At 44.4% G+C, this 18,491-nt stretch overlaps 1 protein-coding gene across 1 annotated transcript; it reads right to left on the reverse strand.

The window, feature by feature from the left end:
• Positions 1-12,728: 12,728 nt before the first annotated feature.
• Positions 12,729-18,491, reverse strand: ZNF689 (zinc finger protein 689). The gene is made up of 3 exons (XM_055562613.1): positions 17,946-18,491; positions 17,622-17,735; positions 12,729-15,648 (listed from the first exon to the last, which is right to left on the reverse strand). Exons 1-3 carry the CDS (start codon positions 18,148-18,150, stop codon positions 14,465-14,467), a joined length of 1,503 nt encoding a protein of 500 aa, XP_055418588.1. The 5' UTR covers positions 18,151-18,491; the 3' UTR covers positions 12,729-14,464.

Here is an 18,491-nt window from a genome sequence, read left to right on the forward strand (position 1 = left end):
CCAGGGCACATCTGCCACCTTCAACGGGACTGGGGGCAGCACCACGGAAAACTTCTGTGCTTCGCAGAGAGGCTTCTGGGAAATGTGGAAATGCTGTTAGCTGTTTCCGCCCGGCCTCAGAAAAAGGCCAGAAGGGCCCACAGGCCTGCCCTTAACTTGGATGGCGCCTCTCCGACGTCAACATCCGGGCTTTTTTCAATCTGTCCTCTACGTACCAGGAGACAAACCGGAAGGCTTAAAACCCTGGCTATAGATAACGTGCATTGATTGGACAGCGCGGGTCGCCGTGAGACGAAGGACTCGGATTGGACTTTCTGGGGCGGTTTGTTTAAAAGGCCGAGAGTACAGTAACGCAGAGCTGAAGGTGGTCGGCATAGAAAGGCCGTGAGATCGCTCTTGATCTGGCCTTTCTGGCATCTAAGAGAGAGGTTCTAACGGAGTAAAGGTACTCCTTTCTGCTACTCTCTTGAGATCTCTTGAGGGTATCCGGGAACTGGAGGTGGGTAAAAGCCCAAGGGCAAGATTGAGGCGGGTTCTGGAGGTAAGGGAGTGGAGGGAGGCTTATCCCAACGCTGAGCCCTGGTACTCGGGCAGGGCTGGCTCCTTGGGCTGTGGAAATAGGTTCCTAACCTGTATTTGATCTGGCCCATGCTCGAAGGTCTCAGATGTCTCCCCTTTTACAGACACTGAAAGTAAGTGACGGGGCAAGTGACTGCTCAAGGGGCAGCAGAGCTGGATTCCGGAGTCCTTAGGTTGAACTTAATTTCAGCCAAGTGCTTAGGATAGCGCCTTGCACAAAGTAAGTACTCAATAAATAGGAGCTTATAGTTGTTATTGTAATTATAACACTAACTGGACAGGCCTCGAACTGAAAGCCTGTGTTCAAATTACAGCTCATAAATGATTAATAACACTGGGGAATGAAGCAGACCATCTCTTAAAAATTTTGTTCAGTTTCATATCAAGTTTGTGGAGGACACACCAAAACTACAACCACATATAGAACCGCCGTCTCTGAGAACTGACCTGAAGAGTAAGCCTCCTTCAGCAAAAGGCTAGAAACTATAAAAAAGAAAGATTTAGAACTTTTGAATTCATTTACTGACACCAAAATACACTAGTGGAAACCAGCAGGAAGTCAGAGAAGGGAAAAAAACAGACCGGTGATCTGGGTGACAAGGGTATTAAAAGTCACTCAATCAGAACACCAAAAAGAAAAGAGAATAAAACAAACAAACAAAAAAAAACAAAAATAGGGCCCATGAGGTGTCCCAGCTGCTCCGGCAGGGGAAGGAGCAGCCATGGGCAGGCAGACCAGCTTCCAGACTCCTCTCCCCACTCCCAGCACGTGCCCACTCTGCTGCCAGGGTGCCCCAGAGGAAGGTCAGCTGCTCATCGGGGGTGTGGAAGGAGGAGCCGAAGAGGAGACCTGGGAGGTTGTCAACTAAATCTACTCCTGCCAAAGTGGAAACAAAGCCAAAAAAGGCAACAAGAAAGGATGAATCTTCAGATACAAAAGGGAAAAAGGGAGCAAAGGGAAAACAGGTGGAAATGGCCACCCAAAAGACTAAAGATTTACCTGCATCAAATGGAGAGACTGAAAACAAGGAAAGAAAGAAGTTACGTGTGATTAATATCACACACCCTAGTCTATCAGTGGTCCCTGTCTACCTTCTCATACAATCCAGAGGAGTATTTTTATCAATTATTTTGTAAATGCAAAGTTTTTTAGTAGCTCTAGTAGTATTTTTAAGAAAGTAGAAATCCTACTTCATTTTTAAAGTGCAAGCACTTTTTTTTTAATTGGAGCTTAGTTGATTTACACTGTTGTGTTAGTTTCAGGTGCACAGCAAAGTGACTTAGGTATACATATATCCGCTCTTTTTTTAGATTGTTTTCCTATATAGGGCTAAACCAGAGTATTGAGTGGCGTTCCCTGTACCATACTGTATACTGTGATATTTATTTGATACATAGTATGTCTTTGTCAATCCCAGTTTATCCCTCCCTCCCCCCAACCCCTAATCATAAGGTTGTTTTCTACATCTGTGACTCTATTTCTGTTTTGTAAGTTTATTTGTACCATTTTTTAAGATTCCACATATAAGTGACATCATATATTTGTCTTTTTTTGACATTACTCAGTTTGACAATCTCTAGGTCCATCCATGTTGCTGCTATAAAATAATTTTTATTTAAAAGTTGAAATTATTTGCTGGTTTTTTTTTTTTTCAGTACAACCAGAAAATACTATTATATTGAATTTGGGAAGCATATTAAATGGCAATTTGGAGTCAGTAGTGCATTTAATGTCTTCAGTTCAGTTCAGTTGCTCAGTCGTGTCTGACTCTGCGACCCCATGAATCGCCACACGCCAGGCCTCCCTGTCCATCACCAACTCCCGGAGTTCACTCAGACTCACGTCCATCGAGTCAGTAAACGCTTTTTTTTTTTTTTTTTTTTTTGGCTGTGACACACAGCATGAAGGATCTTAGTTCCCTGACTAGGGATCAAACCCATGCCCCCTGTGTTGGGAGCATGGAGTCTTAGCCACTGGACTGCCAGGACAGTCTCATTGAACACTTTAAATTTCTTCTCTTTCCCTGTTGTTTTTGAGTAGAATTGTTTCCCAAAGCAAACCACTCCTTGATCTTGGCTCTCGGGTCAGAATTTTGTGCACTCTATAACATCTTGGGTCATGGTAGTATAATTTTCCTAGTAACTTTGTTATGTGCTATGAACACTTGAAAAACTTGAGTATGTATTGTATATGATACTAAATTGTGAATTAGTGGGACTTATGATGGACAGGGAGGCCTGGCGATTCATGGGGTCACAAAGAGTCGGACACGACTGAGCGACTGAACTGAACTGATGATGTGACAACATATCAACATTTGAAGATATTGGTAGGTGTATCCTGTTAAGTAATTTTCTATTGTATGTATGTACCACATCTATTCTACCCAGCCCGCTGTCAATGGACATTAGGTTGCTTCCTCTGCTTCCATGTCTTAGCTGTTGTAAACAGTGCTGCAGTGAACATTGCAGTGCATGTATCTTTTCAGATCATGTTTTTCTCTGGAGATATGCCCATGAGTGGGATTGCAGGGTCATATGGTAGCTCTGTTTTTAGTTTTTTAAGGAACCTCCATACTGTTCTCCATAGTGGCTATACCAATTTACATCCCCACCAACAGGGTAGGAGGGTTCCCTTCTCTCCACACCCTCTCCAGTATTTATTGTTTGTGGCTTTTTTGATGATAGCCATTCTGGCTGATGTGAGGGGATAACCTCATTGTAGTTTTGATTTGCATTTCTCTAATAATTAGCAATGTTGAGCATCTTTTCATGTGCCTGTTGCCCATCTGTATGTCATCTTTGGAGAAATATCTACTTAGGTCTTCTGCCCATTTTTTGAGTGGGTTGTTCGTTTTAACTGTTAGATGTCATGAGATGTTTGTAAATTTTGGAGACTAATCCCTTATTGGTCATATAGGTGCTCATAGTAGTCTTTTAGGATCCTTGGTATTTCTGTGGAGTCAGTTGTAACTTCTTTTTCATTTCTAATTTCACTGATTTGAGTTCTCTCTCTTTTTTTTCTTGGTGAGTCTGGCAAAGGTTTATCAATTTTGTTTATCATTTCAGAGAACCAGCTTTTAGTTTCATTGATCTTTGCAGTTGTTTTCTTGGTCTCTATTTCATTAATTTCTGCTTTGATCTTTTTTATTTCTTTCCTTCTACTAACTTTAGGTTTTGTTTTTTCTTCTTTCTCTAGTTGTTTTAGGTGTAAGGTTATTTGAAATTTCTCTTTGTTTCTTGAAGTAAGGTCATATTGCTGTAAACCTTCCTCTTAGAACAGCTTTGGCTGCATCCCATAGGTTTTGGACCCCTGTACTTTAATTTTCATTTATCTCTAGGTCTTTATTTCCTTTTTGATTTCTTCAGTGAAATCTATTGATTGTTTAGTGGCATATTGCTTAGCCACCGTGTGCTTGTGCTTTAGAGTTTTTTTCTTGTAGTTTATATCTAATCTCATAGCATTGCGATCAGAAAAGATGCTTGGTATGATTTCAGTTTTCTTAAATTTACCAAAGCTCGCCTTGTGGTGCACCATGTGGTCAGTCCTGGAGAATGTTTCGTGTGCACTTGGGAAGAATGTGTAGACTGCTGCTTTTGGATGAAATGCTCTTTAAATGTCATTTAAGTCCAGCTCTTCTAAAATGTCACATAAGGCCTGTGTTTCCTCATTCATTTTTTGTCTGGATGATCTGTCCATTGGTGAAAGTGGGGTAGTCAAGTCCCCTACTATTATTGTGTTACTGTCGAGTTCTCCCTTTGTGGTTGTTAGTATTTGCCTTACACACTGAGGTGCTCCTTTGTTGGGTGCGTGTGTGCGTGCGTGCTCAGTCGCTTTGGTTGTGTCAGACTCTTTGCGATCCTATTGACTGTGACCTGCCAGGCTCCTCTGTCCATGGGATTCTCCAGGTGAGGATGCTGGAGTGAGTTATCATGCCCTCCTCCACGGAATCTTCCTGACCCAGGGATCAAACCCTAATCTCCTGTGTCTCCTGCATTGGCAGGCAGGTTCTTTACCCACTAAGCCATGTGGGAAACCCATTCAGTTCAGTCACTCAGTCGTGTCCGACTCTTTGCGACCCCATGAACCACAGCATGCAAGGCCTCCCTGTCCATCACCAACCCTCAGAGTTTACCTAAACTCATGTCCATTGAGTCCGTGATGCCATCCAACCATCTCATCCTCTGTCATCCCCTTCTCCTGCCTTCAATCTTTCCCAGCATCAGGGTCTTTTCCAATGAGTCAGCTCTTCGCATCAGGTGGCCAAAGGATTGGCGTTTCAACATCAGTCCTCCCAATGAACACTCAGGACTGATCTCCTTTAGGATGGACTGGTTGGATCTCCTTGCAGTCCCAGGGACTCTCAAGAGTCTTCTCCAACACCATAGTTCAAAAATATCAATTCTTCAGTGCTCAGCTTTCTTTATGGTCCAACTCTCACATCCATACATGACTGCTGGAAAACCCATAGCTTTGACTAGACAGACCTTTTTTGGCAAAGTAATGTCTCTGCTTTTTAATATGCTGTCTAAGTTGATCATAACTTTCCTTCCAAGGAGTAAGCGTCTTTTAATTTCATGGCTGCAATCACCATCTGCAGTGATTTTGGAGCCCCCCAAAATAAAGTCTGACACTGTTTCCACTGTTTCCCCATCTATTTGTCATGAAGTGATGGGACAAGATGCCATGATCCTAGTTTTCTGAATGTTGAGCTTTAAGCCAACTTTTTCACTCTCCTCTTTCACTCTCATCAAAAGGCTCTTTAGTTCCTCTTCACTTTCTGCCATAAGGGTGGTGTCATCTGTATATCTGAGGTTACTGATATTTCTCCCTGCAATCTTGATTCCAGCTTGTGCTTCCTCCAGCCCAGCGTTTCTCATGATGTACTCTGCATATAAGTTAAATAAGCAGGGTGACAATATACAGCCTTGACATACTCCTTTTTTTATTTGGAACCAGTTTGTTGTTCCATGTCCAGTTCTAACTGTTGCTTCTTGACCTGCATACATATTTCTCAAGAGGCAGGTCAGGTGGTCTGGTATTCCCATCTCTTTCAGAATTTTCCGGTTTATCGTGATCCACACAGTCAAAGGCTTTGACATAGTCAGTAAAGCATAAATAGATGTTTTTCTGGAACTCTCTTGCTTTTTCGATGAATTCAGCGGAAGTTGGCAATTTGATCTCTGGTTCCTCTGCCTTTTCTAAAACAAGCTTAAACATCTGGAAGTTCACGGTTCATGTATTGCTAAAGCCTGGCTTGGAGAGTTTTGAACTTTAATTTACTAGCATGTGAGATGAGTGTAATTGTGCAGTAGTTTGAGCATTCTTGGCATTGCCTTTCTTTGGGATTGGAATGAAAAGTGACCTTTTCCAGTCCTGTGGCCACTGCTGAGTTTTCCAAATTTGCTGGCATATTGAGTGCAGCACTTTCACAGCATCATCTTTTAGGATTTGAAGTAGCTCAACTGGAATTCCATAACTGGAATTCCATCACCTCCACTAGCTTTGTTCATAGTGATGCTTTCTAAGGCCCACTTGACTTCACATTCCAGGATGTCTGGCTCTAGGTCAGTGATCACATCATCGTGATTATCTAGGTCGTGAAGATTCTTCTTTGTACAGTTTTCTGTGTATTCTTGCCACCTCTTCTTAATATCTTCTGCTTCTGTTAGGTCCATACTATTTCTGTCCTTTATTGAGCCCATCTTTGCATGAAATGTTCCCTTGGTATCTCTAATTTTCTTGAAGAGATCTCTAGTCTTTCCCATTCTGTTGTTTTCCTCTATTTCTTTGCATTGATCGCTGAGGAAGGCTTTCTTATCTCTCCTTGCTATTCTTTGGAACTCTGCATTCAAATGGGTGTATCTTTCCTTTTCTCCTTTGCTTTTCACTTCTATTCTTTTCTCAGCTATTTGTAAGGCCTCCTCAGACAGCCATTTTGCTTTTTTGCATTTCTTTTTCTTGGGGATGGTCTTGATCCCTGTCTCCTGTACAATGTCATGAACCTCCGTCCATAGCCGTGTTGATGCATATATAATTGTTATATCTTCTTTCTGGATTGAACTCTTGATCATTACATGTAGTGTTGTTATTCCTCTTGAAATCTTAAGAAATCTAAGTGATAAAAGCAATCCTATCTTTAAAATTAATGCGAGAATGTTGTTCATCAAAATTTGATTAGTTTTAGGTTATATTTATCATTTTTGCAGTATCATTGGGTTGTATGTTTCATGGAACATAAGGATGGAAGGAGCCTTAATGGTTTTTTTAGTGTAATTGTGCTTCTGCTTTGCTCTTTTTTTTACCATTGTTGATGAGGTACGGTTTTTCCCCTTGGTGGAGATAGTTTAGTACTTCAGTTATAGTATATTGTGCATGTAGTATATTGTTTATATTATATATCATCAGTAAATGTATACGTGTAAGTACACTATGATAATAGGGTTTTACAGTTATTGTATCTTGTCATTTATGGCAAATCATGTTTCAAGGTGACTCATTTGCTGCTGCTTCCTAGGTCAGGAACACTCTTACTGGCGATGGCATTTTTCTTGTGACAAAATGAGAGCAAGTCATTTTATGAGCTCAATGCATTAAATTCCATTCAATGAACATTTTTTGCATAGTGGCAAATTTGGATGTGGCATTTCTTCTATAAATGTCAAGGGTTAGATATTAGTAAACTCCCCTGATAGGAATATTTGTGTTAGAGAAACTTAAGAGTGGATAGAGTGTAGAGGGGGCTTCCCAGATAGCTCAGTTGGTAAAGAATCTGCCTGCAATGCAGAAGACCCTGGTTCAATTCCTGGGTCGGGAAGATCCCCTGGAGAAGTGATAGGCTACCCACTCCAGTATTCCCGCCTGGAGAACACCCACGGACAGAGGAGCCATGGGGTTGCAAAGAATCAGACACAGCTGAGCGACTAAGCACATCCTGTTAAGGAAAACTTGCCTCTAAATTTCAAGCTGGAAAGTCACTGGAATACTGTTCAGAAAAGAATCACAACTAAATGATTTTTTTAGATTTTTAGTATGTACCTTAAGAATTGTGTACAAATTGAAACATCTGTGCGCTGATCCTCAAAACAACCAGTAAAATCTCAATTATAGAAGAAAAGGAAACAAAACAAAAATGAGGATAGTTTAAGGGACCATTGAGGGAACATCAAGCAGATGAACATTCGCATTAGAGAGGTCCCAGAAGGAGAGAGAAAGAAGGGACAGAAAACCTATTTGAAGAGATAATGGCTTAAAACTTGCCTAGTTTGGCAAAGAAACCAGACAACCAGGTCCAGAAAGCAGTGAGTCCCAAACACAATGTCCCCAAAGAGACCCACACCAAGACACAGTTAAAATGTCAGAAGATCCCATATGCCTCATGGCCAAAAAACCAGAGTATAAACAACAGAAGTGGGCTTCCTGGTGGCTCAGTGTAAAGAATCCACCTTCCAATGCAAGAGTCACAGGTTTGGTCCCTGGGCCAGGAAGATCCCACATACCTTGGAGCAACTGAGCCCACAACTATTCGGCTTGCGCTCCAGAGCCCGGGAGCTGCAACTCCTGGAGCCCGTGTGCCCTGAAACCTGTGCTCTGCAACAAGGGAGGCCACTCCAATGAGAGATCTGAGCACGGCAACTAGAGAGTGGCGCCTATACTCCACAACTAGAGAAATTCCACAGAGCATGGAAGACCCAGCATAGTCCCCTGCTAAAGAATTGTGATAGAGGGTTATCTTTTTTGTTTCTAGGGTGCTGACAGATTAATTCCTGTTTTAAGTGCTGGTTACTCAGATGTATTCAGTTTGTGAAAACTGAGCTGTACACTTGTGATATGTGAACTTATTTCTATGTGTATTATGCTTCAGTTTTTTAGCAAAAAAATCTCTAGTGTTTTTCCCATCCCTTGAGGCAACATCTATAACCAGTTTCTTGTGTCCTTCCTGAGTTATTTTAAGCATATAAAAGCTTACATCTTTTTTTTTTCACAAGTACCATATGAATCGCACTTCACTGCTTTTTTTCCCCCTTTCACTTTATATCTCGTGTAGTGCTCAATTTCAGCATGTATGCTGCTGCTGCTGCTAAGTCGCTTCAGTCGTGTCCGACTCTGTGCGACCCCATAGATGGCAGCCCACCAGGCTCCCCCGTCCTTGGGATTCTCCAGGCAAGAACACTGGAGTGGGTTGCCATTTCCTTCTCCAATGCAGGGAAGTGAAAAGTGAAAGTGAAGTCGCTCAGTCGTGTCTGACTCGAGCAACCCCATGGACTGCAGCCCACCAGGCTCCTCTGTCCATGGGATTTTCCAGGCAAAAGTACTGGAGTGGGGTGCCATTGCCTTCTCCTCAGCACGTATAGTTCTGCTTTTTTTTAATGGGTCTGGGAGCATCCTCCTAGCTCTGAATTCAAAAATTGGAGGTCTAAAAGAGAAGCAGTTCTCAAAGACATCATGCTGAATGACAGAAGCCTTAGACAAAAGAATACATGTTCTGTGATACCAACTATATGAAGTTTAATATAATGGAAAATGAATGTATGGTTGGGACAAAATTATAACAGTAGTTGTCTCTGGTGGGGTGTGGTTGGGATTGACTAAGTAAGGGCCTGAGGGAAATTTCTAGGATGGTAATGTTCTGTGTCTTGATAGGGGGTTGGGTTAGACAGATGGGTGCATTTGTCAACATTCAGCAAAATACACTTAAAATTTGTGCATTTTATGTAAGTTTGACTCAAAAATATGTAAAACAGATACTGAGCTCTAGTTGATGACATGCATGCTGAATGTTTAGGGGCGAAGTGTACTGATGATGACAATGTCTTTGAAATGCATCAGAAAATAAAGTGGACTGGCAGAAAGATAGGTAGTTATGTGATAAAGAATAGTAAAGAATAGAATAGTAAAATGCTAATGGGTAGAAAATAGGTGATGAGTATATGGGTGTTCACTGAAAATTCTAAAAGTAAAATGTTGGGAGGAAAAGAGAAAGAGAAGCAAGCTGGGTATTGCCTGGACAAAACATGATTAACCATTTTAAAGTGTACAGTCAGGCAGCATTTAGTGCATTCACAATGTTGTATAACCACCACGTCTCTAGTTTCAAAGCTTCATCACCATTGAGACTGTGATTCAGGGTTACATTTATTCCTAAGTATTCTTTTTGTGCTATTGTAAATGGAGTTATCTTTTTGGATTGTTCATTGCAACTGATTTTTGTGTGTTGATTTTGTATCTTGAAACTTTGCTGAATTCATTTATTAGCTCTTACTGTGTGTAATCTTTAGGGTTTTCTAGATATAAGATCATGTTGTCAGTGAATGGAGATAATTTTACTTCTTCCTAATTTGAATGCCTATTTCTTCTTCTTGCCTACTTGCTTTGCCTGGAACCTCTAATATAATATTTACTAGAAGTGGCAAAAACAGACATTGTTCCTAATTCCAGGGGAAAAACTTTTAGTCTTTGACCCCTGAGTATGTTATTAGCCGTGGGTTTTTCAGGTATGGTTTTTATCATAGTGAGTTTCCTTCTGTTTCTTGTTCATTAAGTGTTTTTATTGTGAAAAGATGTGGAATTTTGTCATTCTTTTATTGCATTAATTGAGATGATTTGGGGTTTTTTTCCTTCATTCTATTAAGGTGACATATCACATTGATTAATTTTTGTCTGTTGACACATTCTCAAATTCCAGGAATAAAACCCACTTGGTCATGGTATATAAAACTTTTAGTGTACTGCTTGGGTTTGCTTGTATTTTGTTCAAGATTTCTATGTCAATAGTCACAAAGGATATTTGTAATTTTTTTGTAGTGTCTTTGCCTGTCTTTGGTATCAGTGTAAAAGTTTTTAAAATATATGCTGGATGCAAATTCCATTTCAGATCTGTGATTTGCAAATACTTTCTCCCAGTCTATGGATTTTCAGTCTTCAAGATGTCCTTTGAAACACAAAGTGGTTTTTAAAATTTGGGGGTTTTTTGGCTGTGCTGCATGGCTTACGGGATCTTAGTTCCCCAACCAGTGACTGAACCCAGGCCACAGCAGTGAAAGCACTACAGTCCTAACCACTGGACCACCAGGAAACTCCCCCCAAATTTTGACTTTGATGATCAGTTAATCAGTTTTTTCTTTTGTCACTTGTGCTTTTGGTGTCATAGCTTAGTAACCATTTCCTAATCCAGAATCACAAACATACTTATGTCTCCTTCAAAGTTTTATAGCTTTTACGTTTAGTTCTGGGGTTCATTTTGAGTTAATTTTTGTATATGATTAGAGGTCCAACTTCCTTCTTATGATGTCCTGGGACCATTTGTTGAAAAGATTGAGACTTGAATTGTCTTGGCACCTTTGTTGCAAATCAATTAATCATAACTATTAGGGTTAATTTCTGGAAGAACATTTTCTCTTATTTAATAAAATTTCTCTCATTTGGATCTCTTAAGAATTAGAACCCTGAAAATTCTAGTTACTTTCCTTCTCCCATGCCCAGCCACCCTGGTAAACGGGTGCAGGTATATTTGGTAAAGAGTAGGAAGACTTACAGCATGCCTTTGCCAATGTAACAAGGTCCTTCATCACAGGGACCCAACCTCCTATCAAAAGGCTCCAGCTTTGGAACTGACACAAATCTGAGAATTTGTTGAAGACAGGGCCTTGCATTTTTGCATACTAAACAAGATGTGTAGCAACATGAGAGCCCCAAGGAGGAGCAATTCCTAACACTGGCTTTATGGAGTTCTTGTAAGAACTACAGACAGGAATGTATATAAAGTGCTTAACACAGTACACAGCACATCACAGATGCTTAACAAAGTGGCTAGAATACTATGGCAATGGGCCAAAGAATAAACAGAGTGGATACAGTGAATGTAGACTACTGTTTCAAGAAATTTAGCTGAAAACAGATTAGGACAGAGGCCAAGGGAAATTTATTGTTTTTAAAGACAGATTTTAGCATGTTTATAGGTTGGTATGTATGTTCCAGAAAAGAGACTCTGAAACTAGGACTTCCCTGGTGGTCCAGGGGTCAAGACTCCACTCCCAGTGTAGGGGTCCCAGGTTCAATCCCTGGTCAGGGAACTAGAGCCTGCATGCACAACTAAAACCTGGTATAGCCAAATAAATAATGAATTTTTTTTTTAAGGTATGTTTGTACCTTAATAAAAAAACAAGACTCTGAAAATGTAAAACTTAAGAGAATAATAGATGGAGCAAAGTCCATGAGGGGGCAGAAGTAGAGGAAATCCAGGCATACCTGTATTGGGAAGCACTGTATGAGGGGCCTCCCCTGACAGCAAGTAAGAACAAGTGATCACACAGAACTTTTGGAGTGACAATAGAGTGGAATGTTACAGGAATTCTTATTTGACACCCTGTTTTCTTAGTGAAAGAGAAGGCAGTCAGTGGTTTGGGACCTATGAAAGACAATAATGTTGAAAGTTCAGCTGAGGATGGAGTGGAAAGGCTGGCTCCTCTCAGCAGCATTGTAATTGTCTTCCTTCATAGCCCACACACAGGCATAAAGACAGATGGGAGATAGATCCATAATGGCATTGTAGATTAGTTCATTCTTTTGGTCACAAGTAACAAACTCTTAACTACCAGAAGCAGAAGAAAGAATTACTTGGAAGAATACTGGGATCAACAACTGACTACAGGGACTTCCCTGACGGTCCAGTGATTAAGAATCCAGGCTTCCACTGCAAGGGTCATAGGTTCAGTTCCTGGTCAGGGAACTAAGATCCCGCAAGCGATATGGCACAGCCAAAAACAAAAGCTCTCCCCCTGGCTACAGCTGGTTGAAGATCAACCAGCTGAAGTTGGGATCCTGGGACTGATGAGGTAAACCTAAGAACTTGTCTCATCTCAGCCCTCTACAGACCACATACTGGGATTGCCTACCAACAGCTCTGAAATTTTATGAGTTACAATTGAGGTCCAAAGAAATTTCTAAAATTCCTAGGAAAGGAAATAGTTGGGTTAGCCTGGTGATAAAAGTAGGTAAAAGAATCAGTTCTACAACAGAAGGCGAAGCAGAATTCTAATAGGTCTCTGCTAGGTAAGGGCAAGGTTTCCATCAGAACTATAAAAATGTCTCTTCAGTCAAGGAACTAGATTTATATTTTATAAACAATAATTCCACAAGGAACATAGTCACTCATCAGACATTTTAATGAATCCCAATCTGATACGACCTCTGCTTTGGGGGTAGCCCATCAATCCAAGAAGAAACAGTTACAATTCAACTTGCTAAAAACCAGAACAGAGGTAATTACAAACACTCTGCCCCAGCCACACATCCCTGGGGCTGATGGCAGAAGAAATGAGGGAAGAAGCAATGGGCAGGAGGATGACCAACTCCAAGGTTGGACTATACATCATGTTTGGAAATTCCAATTTGGTGCAGCTCCCCAAGGCCAAGTGGTAGGCCTTGTTTATTTAATTCAGTAAAGTTTTACTGAGTAAATACTTAGGGATGGGTGCCATGAAGGCATATCAAAGGTTAAAACATGTTGCTGCTGCCATATGGAGCTTCTGTGAGGGAGGCAGGGATGAACATAACTTGATGACTAGACTTCTGCTTCATATTCAATTACCTAACTTTCTAACTTCCCTGAATGGCCTCGCCTCATTTCATGAAAGATGCTGACAGAGGAATCAAAAGAAGGTTCTGTACTAGTGTCTCCTTATTCTCATGAGACTTAGGGAGGAGTGAGACCCAATTCCCAAGAAATTCAAATCCATCAGATAAAGTACAAGCTGGTCCTGGTTTTACTTCTTGCTGCTAGACCACAGTTCCCCCACCCTGCTCTTCCTTAAAATCAGTCTCCCAAAGCTCACTGTGCTTATGTCCCAGACCTACCTCGAACCAAACTTCCAAACGCAGGATGCAGAAGACTTAGCTTCACAGCATGTGGTTTAAAAAGAAAAAGCTTAGATATATAGGTGTCTGCAACCCAATAAAGCCCTGGTACACTGTCACCACCTCCAAATCCAGTACAATCTAGACCTCTTCAAACAAGTACAGACCAAGGGGGTATAGTGCACACTATGATGCTGGCTTGTTTTGTATGACTTTTTTAAAAAGACATCGAAAAACCAGCACCTGCCTGGGGAGAGATCACGTGTGGGAACTGAAAGCCTGTCTTTTAGGAAAGATTGACCAAATTAATGCTATTTAACCTGAAAACAGGGAGGCCTGGCGTGCTGCGATTCATGGGGTTGCAAAGAGTCAGACACGACTGAGCGACTGAACTGAACCTGAAAACATGGAAACGTATCTGTGATTAAGTTTTCTGAAGGGCTGCCACGTAGATCAAGTTTTAAACATATTCTGGGCAAGGCTTCCAGGGAAGGACAATGTAGTACTTAAGGCCCTTCTAAAGGTCAGAGCTATGCCACAGTGAAAGGACCCACCTTGTGAGGTAGAGAGCTGCATTAAGGGAGGTTTTAAAGGGCAGATCACTTGGCAGGAATACTGTCAAAAGGGGGCTAAACCAAGTTTGTTTCAAACCTAGCAAGGAAGAAGAGGCAGAGGAGGGGGAAGATCTTGCACCCCATGAATGGGATCCTCCTGACTGCATGCACAAACTAGAAAACACAGCCCCTAAATTAGATGGGGAGAACCTTTAGCCTGATACCCCACACACAACAAGTCCTTTAGGACAGGGCACGTTGAAAAATTTTTACCGCATAATGTCCCCTCTTGTCACTGAGGCTGTCTGTTCTAGACGCAGGTATTAAGGCAGCCAGCATGGTAGAATACACTAAACTTCAGCTCTGTGTAGCAACAGGGTTTTAGTTCTGACTCTGACCTGTATGATCAGGGGGCTCCTTCCCTTTTCTGGGCCCCCTCCATGAAGTGAAATGAACTTACACAGTCCCTCCCCTTCTAAAGGGCCTGGCCTTTCTGGCTAGGCGCCCCTATGGCAGATCTAGGGCCACAGTTCTGGACGCCGGGGATACACTTGTGGACCGCCAGAGACCACCTCTGGCGGAAGCAGCGGCCACACTCCAGGCAAGGGAAGGGCTTCTCCCCTGTGTGCAGGAGCTGATGCTGAGCCAAGTGGCTCCACTGGGCAAAGCGCTTGGAGCACAGGTCGCAGGCGTAGGGCCGTTCGCCCGAGTGGACGCGCCGGTGACTGGCCAGCAGTGAGGGGTAGGCGAATCGGCGACCACAGTCATCACACGCGTGCAACTTCTCCTTCTCCTTCGTGTGAGTGCTGCGGTGGATGGCGAGGGAGCCGCTCCGTCGGAAGGCGCGGCCGCAGTCCGGGCAGGGGTACGGCTTCTCTCCCGTGTGCAAGAGCTGGTGCTGGAGCAGCGTGCTGCGCTGCGAGAAGCGGGCTTCGCAGTGCTCACAGGCGTAGGGACGTTCCCCAGAGTGTACCCGCTGGTGACTGACCAGGCGAGAGGACGACGAGAAGCGCCGCTCGCAGTCCGGGCATGGGTAGGGCTTCTCGCCCGTGTGGATGCGCTGGTGGATGACCAGGGCGGTGCGCTGGCGGAAGCGCCGGTTGCATTCCAGGCAGGGGTAGGGCTTCTCTCCGGTGTGTGTGCGCTGGTGGATGGCGAGCAGGGAGGGGTAGGCGAAGCGACGCCCGCAGCTGGGGCACTGGTGGGGTTTTTCACCCGTGTGCGTGGTCCGGTGATTGGCCAAGGACCGACTCCTCCGGAAGCAGCGGCCGCAGTCAGGACAGTGGTAGGGCTTCTCGCCTGTGTGGATGACCTGGTGCTGGGAGAGGTTCTTGCGCTGGGAGAACCGCTTGCCACACTGGTCACAAACGTAGGGACACTCCCCAGAGTGTGCCCGCCGATGACTGACCAGCAGGGACGGGTAGGAAAAGCGGCGTCCACAGTCTGGGCAAGGGTAAGGCTTTTTCAGATTCTGGGCACACTTGTGCCTCTGCAGGGCTGGGTGATCGGGAAAGGTACAACCACAGTCAGGGCAGATGGGACTTCCTGAGGTCTGCCGGGGAATCAGGCGGGGTTTGCTGGGCCGCCGGCCACGCTTCCCCTTTCGGGGCGCCTCCTTAGGCGGGAATACTTCCTTCTCTTCATTCTTCTTTCTGGTTTCTATATGGACACAAAGGAGAAATTAACAAACACTGGGCTTCTACTCTTTCCTATTAGTGTTACAGGTTATAAAACAATCAGACTCAACGCCATCTTCAAGGAGTGTCAGTGACACAGACAACCAACTAAGTGAGACATACTGCTCCAGAATATGGAGGGTATTACCGAAGCCCCTAATCCAGCTTGGAGAAGTCAGGGAAGGTTTCTTGGAAAGATTAAGCTGACTATAAAAACTAAAAAATTTTTGAAGAGGTTAAATTTAAGGCAGGAAATGAAAACAAGTGAGGTATGATCTGGCAGTAACTAGGTCATAAGGCCCTCTAAGTCCATGCTTCTCAAATTATATTGTGATCCTAATCATTTGGAGGGTTTAATGAAACACATTAGGGCTTCACAGGTGACACAGTGGTAAAGCTGCCTGCTAATGCAGGAAATTCAGGAGATGAGGGTTCAATTCCCAGGTTGGGAAGAATCCCTTAGAGGAGGAAATGGCAACTGAATCCAGTATTCTTGTCTGGAGGATCCCATGGACAGAGTAGCTTTGTGGGCTACAGTCCATGGAGTCGCAGAGTTGGACATGACTCAGCGACTGAGCATGCAGGCATGAAAGAGACTGCTGGGCCCTACTCCCAATTTGGGATTCAGCAGGTCTAAGGTGGGGCCTGGGATTCTCCATTTTCTAATACACTCCCAAGTGATGCTGCTGCTGCTGGTGGTTGTCTGAGACCACACTCTGAGAACCAAACCTAAATATACAGCCAAATCAACTGGGGCTATTGAAAATACACACACACATACACATCTATATGAGTATATGAATAGTTCTGGGATAGGGTCCAGAAATGGGTATTTTCACCAAATTCCCCAATTGACTTACATATAACTGCTAACCATTTGACAACTGCCTTGGCAAAAACTGAAAAGTTGTTGTTTTTTTTTTAAACTGAAAAGTTTTAAGCAAGGAAGTATGTCAGAACTTAGAAAAATCCCTGCTCTTAGAGAACCTGGCAAAGAAACTCCAGCCCAGAGTTGCATCTGCCCCTGTAGGTGGATCTGGGCTCCTTCTACCTGAATGGCCTTAATCAGAGCCTTGCTTCATCCTGAGGGCTAAAGAATCCTGCACTGATCGGGGTCACTTGGCCAGAAGGGCAATAAGAGGCCAGTGCACGCCAGACCACTCTTCCCCATTGGATCCTTTCAATCCAAACCTGGAAAACTCAGAGCTATAGGCTCTCAGCGTTAGCTGCTCAGTCCTGTCTGACCCTGCAACTCCATGAACCACGGTCCACCAGGCTCTTCTGTCCAGATTTCTCCAAGCAAAAATACTGGAGTGGGGTGCCATGCCCTTCTCCAGGGAATCTTCCTGACCCAGGGATTGAACCTGGGTCTCCTGCATTGCAGGCAGATTCTTTACCTTCAGAGCTTCCAGGGAAGCCCTATAGGCTCTCTTGGAGCCCAATTTAAAACAGGCTGGAGGCAGAATCCTGGGAAGGAGGCAAGAGTGTGGTGGAGGTGGAGGTTTAGTTGCTCAGTCATGTCTGACTCTTTGCAACTCCATGGACCGTAGCAAACCAGGCTCCTATGTCCATAGGATTCTCCAGGCAAGAATACTGGAATGGAGAGCCATTTCCTTCTCCAGGTGATCTTCCTGACCCAGGGATCCAACCAGGGTCTCCTGCATTGGCAGGTGGGTTCTTTACCACTGAGCCACCTGAGAAGCCCCAAGAGGGTGGTAACTCTTTTTAAAAGTTCACTGATCCATTTACACAACAGACAACTGCATGTGGTCAGTTTAGACATTGACAACAGGAATTGGACACCATCAAAGAGACAAAAACCCTGAAGTTGTGAAAATAAATACAGTAAATAGAGCATTCCAGATGGGGTCATAGCTACCACCCCTCGGCACCGAAAAACTCTGGACTGAGTCATCATTAGAGGCTGCAAGCCCTCCAGAGGCATTTTTCACTCACTTCTTTGGACTGCTACCCCTTTTGGGCACTCCTGTGGATCCAGGGCAGCCGTTTCCCAATCATCGGTATTTCGTTCCAACCAGGAGATGAGGGCTGGTTTGGGACCTGCGCACCCTGGGGGAAGGAGAACCAGTCAGGCCCAGCTCATACACAATGCTGGGTAGATTGATTTACCCGGTGGCATCATCTGCCCAGCCCCCGTCCTCCTCCCCTGACACAACCTGGTCGCAGGCCAGGACCCTGGACCTCTAGACTCCCTGCCTCCTCCCACCCCCAGCTCCTCCATCCCTTCGGGCCGCGGAAGCAGATTGGGCCGGGCCTCACCGAGCGCGCCCAGGTGGCCGTAGGTCTCCTGCATCACGTCCCGGTATAGGGCCCTCTGCGCGGGCCGCAGACACCCCCATTCCTCCCGGGAGAAGTACAAGGCCACGTCCCCGAACTTCACCGCCCTCGGTCTCCTTCCCCTTCTCCGGCCGGGTCTGGCCTCTCCTGGTCCCCGCGCAGGAAGCGGAGCCGAAGGCCGCGCCATTGGACCCGAGAAGCCGGCACCACGGCCTTGCCCGTCCCAGCGTCGGCCCCTGGGGACTGGAGGGGCCGGGGATTTGGGAGCCCCCGCCAGACCCGTGCGGAGCGTGCTGGGGAGGCCCGGCGGGAACCGGAATCAGCCGCCTGCGGGGCTAACGGAAACCTTTCGCTGTTATTCAGGAAACTCCTGCCCGAACTTGGGTGAAAGGCACCGGAAGATGCCTTCGGGGAAAATGGCGGCGCCGCTACTGCACCGCCTTTGCCTGAAACACAGGCAGCTTCCAGCTATCGATTTTATTGACCGGAGCGCCATGCGGGCTGCCTAACCTCTTTGCCCTCAAGTGT

This window comes from Bubalus kerabau, chromosome 23 (assembly GCF_029407905.1).
Source record: "Bubalus kerabau isolate K-KA32 ecotype Philippines breed swamp buffalo chromosome 23, PCC_UOA_SB_1v2, whole genome shotgun sequence".
Classification (NCBI taxonomy): domain Eukaryota; kingdom Metazoa; phylum Chordata; class Mammalia; order Artiodactyla; family Bovidae; genus Bubalus; species Bubalus kerabau.

Bases quoted from the DNA above. Each gene is read 5' to 3' on its own strand.
- ZNF689 (XM_055562613.1), bottom strand. From the start codon at position 18,150: ATGGCGCGGCCTTCGGCTCCGCTTCCTGCGCGGGGACCAGGAGAGGCC. The intron at 17,736-17,945 runs GTGAGGCCCGGC...TCCTTCCCCCAG, and splicing joins CGGCCACCTGGGCGCGCTCG to GGTGCGCAGGTCCCAAACCA. The intron at 15,649-17,621 runs GTGAGTGAAAAA...GTGTCCATATAG, and splicing joins AGGGGTAGCAGTCCAAAGAA to AAACCAGAAAGAAGAATGAA.